This window comes from Protobothrops mucrosquamatus, unplaced genomic scaffold (genome assembly GCF_001527695.2).
Source record: "Protobothrops mucrosquamatus isolate PMUCROS unplaced genomic scaffold, P.Mucros_1.0 scaffold1725, whole genome shotgun sequence".
NCBI classification, from domain to species: domain Eukaryota; kingdom Metazoa; phylum Chordata; class Lepidosauria; order Squamata; family Viperidae; genus Protobothrops; species Protobothrops mucrosquamatus.
Window position 1 is genome coordinate 133,953 of NW_015387872.1, and position 11,582 is coordinate 145,534.

Sequence of the window (11,582 nt, forward strand, 5' to 3'; positions counted from 1 at the left end):
GGGGCCTCACCACCGCTTCCTTCAAGGTTACGGGGAAGACACCCTCCCACAGAGAAGCATTTATAATTCCCTGGAGCCAGGCTCGTGTACCCTCCCGGGCAGCCAGTACCAGCCAGGAGGGGCACGGATCCAGTAAACATGTGGTTGCATTCAGCCTCCCGAGAATCCTGTCCACATCCTCAGGAGCCACAGAGTCAAATTCCTCCCATATAACCGTCTCAAGACTTACTCCTGACTCCTCCCCCGGGGCCACCCAGTCAGAGTCAAGACCTTCTCGAATCCGAGCGACTTTGTCATACAGATATTGAGCAAAATCCTCGGCCCTCCCCTCCAGGGAATCCCCTCCCCCCCTCAGCTGAAGGAGAGAGTGGGTCACCCTGAAGAGGGTGGCCGGGCGATTATCTGATGACGCAATGAGGGTGGAGTAGTAGTTAGACCTCGCCACCCTCATCGCCACTAGGTAGGATCTAACCTGTATCCTTGCCTGTGTTCGGTCGAATTCGGTTCGGCTCGCCCTCCAACTGCTCTCCAGGCGTCTTTAAGCAATTCCTGCCTTTTTTTCCACTTGATTATTAATGAATACTAATAAATTATTGCTCTCTCTGCATGGGATTTCATGGCAGAGATTCTTCTATTTCGGCAAGCATGTACTGAACTAAAGCCACCCATTATACCTTTCTCAGCCTGGCCTATGTTACAGAATCATTATGGTGATAATACTACTATATATGCCAGTTTAAGTTCCTGGAGGAAAGGCAGGTTATACGTTCAAAAGAAGACAAAATAAATATGTTAACTGTATTGCTAAACTTTTCAAACCAGATTGATTTTAAAAGAATAAACTATTTTCATCAACAGTTTAACCAAATAATAACTTGGCCCATTTTCCTAAATCGGATCAGATATAAAAGACACACCTAGCAAAGCCCTTGACTGAGTTCCACTTTCCTCCTCCTTATCTATCTGAACCCAGGAACATGGAAACATTTACTCCTTCTCAAACATCCACTCAAACCTGCTCTTTGAAGTGGCATGAGATTACCTGAGACTGTCAGAGAAAGCCTCCACTCCATACTTTGAGAGACAGTAGCCACCTCCCATGGTACTAAGTCGACCCATGATGCTGGACATGTTAACCACTCTTCCCCTGGCCTTCTTCACCAAGGGCAACATATGCAGTGTCACATCAATTAGCCCAATTAGATTGACGTTCAGCACTTTCATATAATCCTCTTTGGTCAGCCATTCATTGGGGGATACAGGGTGCACAATTCCAGCATTATTTACCAAGCCCCAAAGTCCTGCAAAGAAAAGACAACAAGTATGTAAAACTTTACACAAGAAAGAGACTGAAAATTTGGCCCAGGCTGAGCAGAGTTAAAAATCTAAAGTCCTCAAAAATCTTCTATGTATGTTCTTTAGGCTAAGGGAAAATTTCCTTGAATAAAATTAAATTAAGAGCCAAAACACCTTGAAAGTATGTTTTAATCAGCACTAGCTACATAATCTCATGATCTAGGATTAATTATACCACAAAGAGTTCTTCCTACTATTTCATAAGGAGCTCTTCCTAATAAGCCTTATGAAATAGTTGATCTCCAAGAAGACTTTCCTAATCAATTTATAATTTGCTCCAGATTATTGAGAAGCCTATTTACAGTTGAGCCACTGTACCTTTATTCCCCACACATTCTTTCACCCATGCAGTTGCTGCCTCAATGCTCTCGCTACTGGTGACATCCAACAGGGTGGTTTTCAACCGGTCCGATGTGAGTCTCTCCAGTTGCTGTGCTCCCTTCTGGGTGAGACAAGCAGCCAACACGTGTAGACCCTGGGCATCCAGTTGTCTGGCCAGCTGGTTTCCAAAACCAGAATCACAGCCAGTGATGAATACGTGTTTTTCTCTCAGGTTGTCTACCTGCTGTCTTTCTCGATAGGATCGTATCACAAAGTACAGCAAAATTGCCAATGCCAGGTAGAACCACATGCTTGCTGTGTATTAAAATAAGATAAAATTTAAGGTCTTTGGGTTTCCTGTTTTGTTTTGTTCTTAAACCAATTTTTCTGGTCTTTTTTCTTCTATCTGTTGTCCTTCTGATGTCGATGGCCAACAGTATGTTCCCAGAAGAATTGGAATGGAACATCCAATTCACAGATTAATGGTTAACAAAATGATGTTTGCTATAGCTGCTCTGTAGTTCATTGCACTTCCCTTTAGCAAATAATCTCCTCAGCAGATGAATTCTGTCTATGCAACTTTACCTGGAATAAATCAGCACCTTACTAGAGGTGAAAGTTACTTTGAGACAACTATGATCTTGGTGACTGAGAACCTCCACAGACATACTAGAGGTGAATTTTCACTACTCTCCTGCTACGAATGAACTACCATTCCTTGTCAAGAAATTTGGTATTTTTGTACAAGTAGTCCTCAAATTATGATTGGTTATTTAGCAACTATTTGAAGTTATGATGGATTAGTTATGACCCAATTCTAAAGTTCCAACAACTGCCCCTCATCATGGTCACATGACCACATGTCAGGCACTTGTTGACTAGTCCACATTTACAACCATTTGTAGCGTCCTGCAGTTCTGTGCATGACTGTGTTTTATGTTACTTTTGCAAAAAAAAACTAGCATTTACTTCTGGTTTTTGGTAAAACCGGCCCTTGGAGAACAATTGGTTCACTTAATGATTGCTATGGTGGCTTAATGACTACCGTAAAAGTCTCAAAATTGGGTTAGTCACTCACTTTACTACTGTCACAACCTATGACTGTACTGGGCAGGGTGTAAGTCCATTAGGGTGTAAGTTAGGATTAACTTCAGATATGTAGCTCTCACTATTATCCATCTGCATAATGTACAGGTCACAGCTAAACTGAAACACACCACTATATGCACCACAGAGGGTTGTTCTTTTTCTTTTTTTTAAACAAGTTTTATTAATTTTCCATTTTAACAAAGCTTTAGGTATTAAGGAAGCAACTTGGTGGTTGGGTAATACATAGTCAAATAACGCGTTTTTCCATACATATGTCAGTTTACATCATCAAAAATTTCCTCTCTGTTTCCCTTAGTTATTATACCAAATTTCAGATTAATACATTGCTAGTTATAACTCAATCATTTGAAACATTTATCGACGACTTTTAATTTATATGCCTTCAAATCCTGTTTTTAACTTTTATCTGGTTTCAATTACAGTATTCCAGTTGGCTTAATGTCCATAGTATTTAGATTTCGGATAGCCCATGGTTCCCTTAGTTCAGTGGTAGGCAACCCAAAACACTCAAAGAGCCACTTGGACCCATTTCCCACTGAAAACAAAACATTGGGAGCCGCAATACCCTTTTGACGTCTAAAATGAAGATAACACTGCATATATCCTTTTTTACCTTTATTATATGTATGTGTGTATGTGTGTATGTATGTGTGTGTGTATATATATGTGTGTATGTGTGTGTATATATATATGTGTATATATATGTGTGTATATATGTGTATATATATATATGTGTGTATAAATATATATATACACACACACACATACATATGTATATATACACACATATATATACACACACACATATATATACTGTATATACATACACAGTATGTTCAAAAAGCACTCACAAATACACACATATATATAAACACATATATACAAATAAAATATATATATATATATATATATAAATAATAAAGGTTAAAAAAGGATATATGCAGTGTTATCTTCATTTTAGATGTCAAAAGGGTCTCTCTCCTCTCTCTCTCTTTCTCTCCCTCTCTCTTTCTCTCCCTCTCTCTCTCTTTCTCTCCCCCCCCTCTCCCTCTCTCCGATCTTCTGCTCACCTGGCAAGCTGGCTTCAAGCTGTTCTCCAACAAGCTCAGGGATAGGCAACTTCGGCTCTTTTATGACTCATGGACTTCAACTCCCAGAATTCCTGAGTCAGCATAGTTGGGCTAGCTAGCACTCTCCTGCCCTTCCTGCTTCCTGCAGAGACGCAGCAAAGGCAGGAGCCCCGCCCAAAAAGCTTTTCAGCTTGTCAGAGAACACTGTGAGTCTACTCTCTTTTACACATACACACACACAAACACACACAGAGAGAGAGACAGAGACAGAGAGAGAAGCAGGGAAGCGCAAGTGCTTCTCTCTGTCTCTGTCTCTCTCTGCAAATGGCAGAGGAGGCTGGGAGCCACAGGGGAAGGCTCAAAGAGCCGCATGTGGCTCCGGGGCTGCAGGTTGCCAACCTGTGCCTTAGTTCATTACAAAATAGTTATCATTTCTAAAATATACTTATATTTATTCAAATAAATTCTTAGTTTATTCCACAATCATATTCATCGCTTACTAATAAAATAACTTATACTCTGAATCCATCTTCTATGTCAGTGATGGCGAACCTTTTAGAGACCGAGTGCCAAAACTGCAACTCAAAACAAACTTATTTATTGCTGGGTGCCAGGTGGGCATGGCCCACTGGGTGGGCGTAGCTGTGGTGGTCATGGCAGATTGGGTGGGTGTGGCCAAGGTGGGCATGGTCACCTCATTGTTGCTCATGGGGAGGGATGCCTGTGGGGAGTGGGCAGGGTTGGGGGAGATCCAGAGGGTCTCTGGCAGGTGGGGCGGTAGGCAGGAGGCTCGTCCTATGGAGTGAGGTGAAGCAGGGTGGGGGTGCCATTGCCATGGGGAAAGGCAAGGGCTGGGGTGGTTGCTGCCTGACACCATCGGCCCCCGCACACAGAGGTCAGTGAGCGCATGGGGGCCAGCCCCTCGACTGGTGCACTCTGGGGCTCCACAGCCCGCCACTAGCAGTTCAAAGAAGCCACCTCTGAGCTGGATGGCCGGCTGACAGCTGAGAAGGCGATGCAGTGGGTCATGCGAGGGAAAAGGAGAGCATGCAAGGCCAGGAGGGATGGGGGGGAAGGAAACGAGCCGTGCTGGGATGCATCCGCCTACGTGGGACCTCGGCGAGTTAGCAGGAGGCACGTGTGCCCACAGAGAGAGCTCTGAGTGCCGCCTCTGGTACGTGTGCCATAGGTTCACCACCACTGTTCTATGTTATAATTCAAAACTATTATTCTAGTAACCAGGGCTTTTTTTCTCGGAGAAAAGGTGGCGGAACTCAAACCTGGCCACGCCCTCATCAAACCCTAGGACCGCCCCTTTAGAGAACAGGAATGCAAGTAAAATTTGGGAGGGGCTATTTCCGGTGCGGCCGGCCCGGAAAAAGGTGCCGGAACGCGGTTCCGCCGCGTTCCGGCTGAAAAAAAGCCCTGCTAGTAACTAATTTATTTCCCTTGTAAATATAAATCCTGAATATTACATCAATTGATATCTTTTAAAATCTCCTTATCCCATTAAGTACGATTTAAAGCTCTTCCATTAGAGGTCACTTAAAGAAAACCATTTTTAAATCTAACTCTGGCCTTCCTTTTGTGCCACACAGGCTTCCATAACAGAGCTTTTAAATCCTCGGGTGGATCTCTCTGCATTCCTGCATATGTCATTTGAATCAAGGGAGACCATCCAGTCATCAGCCTATCAAGGAAGCTAGTCCCTTCATAGTCATTAAATTGTTGGCCTGATAGTTTAAATCTCCATATTTGGTTTAGTGTATTTGTCATGAGTTCAGGCTGATCTTCTTCTGATTTCAGCTGGTTTAGATGAAAGGTCATATTCAGTGTTTAGTTGTTTTTTGGTCATCTGGGTTATCTGAATTCTCAGTGTATTGTATATGTAAGTCTTTAGCATCTTCCGTCTTAGTGTTGCTTTCTTCAGTTTCTGTTGCTGTTGAAGTTGCAGATTCTTTGGATGCAATCAAAGTTTGGATATCAAAGTTCTGAGTAGATTGTAGCTGGCATTCTTTGAAATCCACTTTGGTATTAATTCCTTCTTCTTCTGTTGCTTTTTGGGTTGTAAGTTCATCTATTGGAGTCAGGGCTGTGTTTTGTAGCTTTAAGGTGGTATGTATATCTTTCAGTCTGGAATTCTAAGATTTTTTCAAGTATAAATTTGAAGTTAAGCTGTGGGTGGTGTTCCTCCACTTCTGTAGTATTTGCAAATAGTCCTTTAGCGGAGGCTATTTTAATGAAAGTCAATAGGAATCCACCTCCACTATAGAAAATTATTTTCACCACCTAGCTGTTTCAGGTTCTTATCTTTTTTGATAATGTCAAGGACAAATTTTAGTCTCAGAAATCTCCCAGAAAAAAAAAAATTCACTTGCTGTACCACGTTTTGTTACAAGATGTCCCTAGTGCAATGCACAGTTAACCTGTTATCCGGTTCAAAGAAGAAAGAAAGAAATATTCCTCTTTTTTTTCCAGCTTAGCAAACAAACAAAACAATAAGTCTCTGTAAGAATAAAGAATTTTTTGAGAGCCCAGGTATCCAGAAATTACAAGTCCAAATATTTAGTCATTTAGTCTAGTTCTATTTTTTTTTCTTGCCTTAGCTTTATATTCCCAAAGTAGGCAGGAGTCGCAGAATTGAGAAGGGGGAAGAAGGTATTCACAGGCTTTTACAGGAAAATAGATGGGAAGCAGGGAAGGTAAGGTAAGGTCTCACCCAACTCCTCCAGGTTGCTTTCGTCGTGCTTAGTAGTGCTTTGGGCTTTTGGCAGGAACGGCTTGGTGATCGGCCAGGTTAATGGCCGATCTTTTCTTTGTCAGTCCAGAGGAGCTGCCTTGGATCCAATGGAAGGGTTTCTGCCCTTCCGCGGTCGTTGAGGGTCCTCCTCGGTGGTGGTCGCCCCTCCTGGGCGACTTTCAACCCCTTTGCAGGGTCTTCTGACGGAGAAAAACCGGACGGTGGAGAGAGCAGCCTCTCCACACATCCACCAGCACCGCAATCGCAAACCGGAAACCCACAGAGGGTTATTCTTGAAATGGGTCTAGAGGTTGCAGTTGATGCAAAATGAAGCATCCAGATTTCTAACCACTGAAAATGTGTGATGTCTGACATGAACGGTCTGTACTGGTTGCCGGTTGCTTAGTGGGCACAATTAAATATGTTGTATTCAGTTTTAAAGCCTTAAACAGTTTGGGGTCTGACTACCTAAAGGGCTGCCTTTCCTGTTATCACTTTGACTGTTTAGCTCAGCAGAAATAGGCCTCTGCACTGTCAGAGACTTGCCACGCTGGCATGTGAGAAAAAGTTTCTCTGACGTTTTTTCCAAGCCATGGAATGCATTTCCCCAAGTGTTTGGCCAGCATTTTCTCAAAAATTGGGAGATCTGTAAATAGGCATCTCTGTCACTAGACTTTTCACCATTAAATGATTCACTATTTGTTTTATTGTTATATTTAATCTACATTTTCATATTATTTTTGTTTTGAAATTTTGTTTTGAGTCTTGAGTGCTTGCCAGGGTAGAAAGGTGGATAGAAAGAGACAATTTATACTTTGGAATTTGTACCCTTAGTAAAGATACACAAGTTACCCTTTTTATGATTACTTGTTTTACTGAATCATTAAAAAAGTGAACATACTGGTTGTTAAGCAGTTAAGCTTACTTAATACCAATTATATCAATAGTCAATTTCACAATTCATTCTCTCTAGTTTCATAATCCCATATATAATTTCAATGCAAATGAAAGATTGCCAGTTTGGTTTTCTCTGAGGCTTCCTTGTAGCTCTGAAATTTCAGTTTTGGCCACCAGACTTTGAACCTTTCCTAATTGCTAAATCATCCTTGAGCTGGCAAAACAACATGACTGCATAAGATTTGCTGATCCCATTACTAATCCCTATCCTGCTTTTGCCTGAAGTCATTGCAGCCCTTCCACTTCTCTCCAAGGCAATGGGGAACAACGCTCAGCAAATTTTATACACTGTGAAGCTTCATTTCGATGGTGTTAGAATAAACCAGAAAACATTACTTTAACAGGAACCTGGCATTCAATGGTCATCGTCATTTATTTTGATTATTGAGCAACACAATTTACATTCAATACTAAAATTAAAATCATCCCAGTGATACAGTAGACTAATCTACATACTGTAAAAATACTAAAAAAAATAAAAATTAATGTTTATTACAGTTTTTTCACAAAGTAAAAAAAATATAGATTTTAAAAAGAAAGTAAAGAAAAAGTGATAAATAGAAATGAATGGAAAAAAGACATGAAAGAAAAAAAGATATAAAGGAGTGGCTTCCAATCTTCTTTATAGCAGTTATAAAGACAATTATATTTCATTCTCTCTGTCTCTCTAAAGTTACATAATGATTTCTTTCTTTCCATATTCTATCATTCTAATCATCAGACCCATAAATTACAAGTTCATTTTTTCTGTTTTAAGCAAAAAGTCCATAAAGTGTTATTAGTCATTAACAAATGCCTTTATCCAATTACACAAATCAATTTTGCCACCTCTACAAATTCTGTCATTTTCACCAACTATTCCTCTGTTGTGGGTATTTTAGAATCTTTCCATCTTTGCGTATGTTTGCCAGTTTGTCATTTGGCATAATGGTTAAGGCACCAGACTAGAAAGCTGAAGACCATGAGTTCTAGTTCCGCCTTAGCTGCGAAAGCCAGCCAGGTGACTTTGGGCCATTCACCTTCTCTCAGTCCAACTCATCTCACAAGGTTATTATCATGGGAAAAATAGGAGAAGGAGGAAAGTATGTTGGCTATGTTGGATGAATGAATGAATGAATGTCTCGATGCAGTTACCATGTACAAAAACAAGTGCCCTTAAGTCAAAATATTTAGGTATATATGACTTCAGCCTGCCCAGAATGGACTGGGAATGAAATTAAAAGCATGTCATTGGGGACAAAGCAGGAAAAAAAAGCTGTTGTCACAGCATGTTTGTGCTGAGATTAGGTGCGATGGAAAATGCCCATAGGATGCAGAAAAAATTAGAATTGCTGAAGAAGTACGACTGATGGATGATTTTGCCACTAGCAAAAATCCACCTATCACCAGACTTTTAACAAGTGCTGTTAGCCAGTTTGTATTTTGGCAAACTAGATTGCAGCTATAGCAGTGTTTTTAGTTGGGGAATTCTGGGAGTCATGCAGACATCTTAAATTTGCTACGTTTGAGAAACGCTGGTCTAAAAGGACACCGCAAATTAAGCTTCCATTGTGGAGGCTTCCTCACAGACTAAAGGAAAGTTCGGCTGTACTGCGAGTGTTCTTCCTTCTCGCTACATTTTTAAAATCTTCGAATAATCCACTGTTTCTAGATATCTGAATATTCGCTGAAGTAGAAAACCAGACTTAGTATAAATGAATGGATAAGCTCTCGGGCAAAACCCACACTTCACGATGAGACTGGGCGAGGGGGAACCACTGGAGGTCGTCAGAGGCCACTTTAGNATCTCATGGATTTATAGAAGAATTGAGATTTGAGGAAATATTCTTATGTTCTACCATGAAACCAAGATGGGATTGTGTATTTTCCTTTTGTAGTGTCAAAGAACTATTTTCAGCGACGGGAGTTCTCATTCACACTCCGTGATGATATCTATGTGCGGTATCAGTCTTTCAACACCCCACAGGAGTTGGAAAAAGAAATCCAAAAATTATGTCCATATAAAATTGACATTGGAGCCGTGTATTCACACAAGGTATGGAATGAAATATTCTGATATGAAGAAGTCTTCCTTAGCCAGGTGCCTACAAAATCTGAAGTGCCTAAATGCATCCTAGCATATCTGAAGGGTAACATTTAAGGAAGGCCGCTATTGCACAATAGGATTATTGAGGGTTTGTAAAGGATATTTAATGCAGAATAACAGAATTGGAAGAGATCTTGGAGGCCCCCAATCTTTTGGGCACCAGGGATCGGCTCCATGGAGAAAGGTTTTTCCATGGATCAGAGAGTGTGTGGTTAATGTGTTGCCTGCATCCCACGGATGGGGCTTTGCTTGTTTGTGCAGACCGGTTGCTGGCATGCCGTGGACCGGGGGTTGGGGACCCTGTTCTAGTCCAACCCCCTGCTTAAGCAGGAGACCTTATACCATTCCGGAGAAATGGCTGTCTAATCTCTTCTCAAAAACCAGTAAGGGAGCACCCACAACTTCTTGAGACAAGTTATTCCACTAATTAATTATCACTGTCAGGAAATTTCTCCTTAGTTCTAGATTGGTTCTTGAAAAGCTTCCATCTGTTACTTCTTGTCCTGCCCTCAGGTGCTTTGGAGGAGGTTTGACCTTTTCTCTGTGAACAGACAAGTAGGAAGAGACTTTATTCATCTCTCAGATAACATCAGCATAGTTTTGAAATTATTGTGCACTGTATATACTCAGAATTTTAGATGCCAAAATACACCCAAGAAATTGGGTTTGGCTTACCTGCAGATGGTCTTATCCATGAATATATATGATAGACATTTCCCTCAGCTTTTTAAAAATACCCATATATTCCATATACTCCCAGATAAGCCCATCTGTGGACAAGCAGATCCTCAAATTTTATATAAAAGTACCATGAAAAATGTGCGATTCCTACATAAATATATTACAAGTATATACAGTGCTTCTGTCAGATTTCTATGTTATATTCATGTATCATGTTAAAAATTGGTGTAGGAATGCTTCTGGTTTTATTTTTGTTCTACTCTTTTGCTTCTTAGGGATTATTTTGAGATTTGGATGGATCAAGTACAAATCAAAAAATATAATTAGTTCATCACATTAAACCACAGTTGTAATCAGTAGTCGGCAATAAACTGAGATTTACTTCCTTAAAATAAGCCATTCAGAAAGCCCTTGCGAACATAATTCAAAACCAAGATAAACTACAAAATTAACTTTACAGTTCTTGCCTTTTACTTGTAGATTGTATATTTACTTTGTATATTGTGCAGGTCAGAAGGAGGGCTGAGAAGATATCTATAGACCCCTGACATCCTGGACATAAACTTTTTCAACTCTTCCCCTCGGGTGGCACTAAAGGCCATTGCATGCCAAAACAACTGGATACAGGGACAGTTTTTCCCCCTGCCCAATGTCTATGTATATTTACCCATGTAGTATGGCTATAGTAGTATCACTTATCCTTTTTATCTTCTTTACCTACCCAGCCCTTATTGGAGGGATGATGGTAATGGTGATTATATTGCTTTGCATGTATAATGAGAGCTTCTGCATCGGAGACAAATTCCTTATGTTTCTAATCACACGGCCAAATAAAATATCCTACTTTTTTGTTGATGTTACAAATATGTCAAACCTATGGAGATTAACAGATGAAAGTGTCCTGGTATGTTACCTGAACATCCGTGTGTTTACTATTCACACATAGAACAACAATAATAATAATGGAAGGGACCTTGGAGGTCTTCTAGCCCAATCCCCTGCTCAGGCAGGAAACCGTATATCATTTCAGACTAATGGTTGTCCAGTATCTTCTTTAAAACTTCCAGTGTTGGAGCATTCACAGCTTCTGAAGGCAAGTTGTTCCACTGATTAATTGTTCTAATTGTCAGGAAATTTCTCCTTAGTTCTAGGCTGCTTCTCTTTTTGATTAGTTTCTATCCGTTGCTTCTTGTCCTGCCTGCAGGTGCTTTGGAGAATAACTTGACTCCCTCTTCTTTGTGGCACCCCTGAGATATTGGAA

General features: G+C 40.7%; 2 protein-coding genes across 4 annotated transcripts in view; one reads left to right on the top strand and one right to left on the bottom strand.

Annotated features, from left to right (window-relative positions):
• The window catches only part of LOC107293735 (17-beta-hydroxysteroid dehydrogenase type 6-like), a 4,941-nt gene extending 2,954 nt beyond the window's left edge, over window positions 1–1,987 (bottom strand). For all 3 annotated transcript variants that reach the window (XM_015822896.1, XM_015822897.1, XM_015822895.1), the window contains exons 1-2: window positions 1,675–1,987; window positions 1,043–1,301 (exon numbers count right to left, since the gene is read on the bottom strand). In XM_015822896.1, coding sequence (XP_015678382.1) covers window positions 1,043–1,301; window positions 1,675–1,987 — 572 coding nt within the window. The remainder of the gene's footprint in view (window positions 1–1,042; window positions 1,302–1,674) is intronic.
• A 7,444-nt stretch (window positions 1,988–9,431) lies between these two features.
• PRIM1 (DNA primase subunit 1) overlaps window positions 9,432–11,582 on the top strand; it is a gene marked incomplete at its 5' end in the record, with an annotated part of 20,012 nt that continues 17,861 nt past the window's right edge. Inside the window, 1 exon segment of the mRNA XM_015822899.1 lies at window positions 9,432–9,589. Within this exon segment, the coding sequence (XP_015678385.1) occupies window positions 9,432–9,589 (158 nt within the window).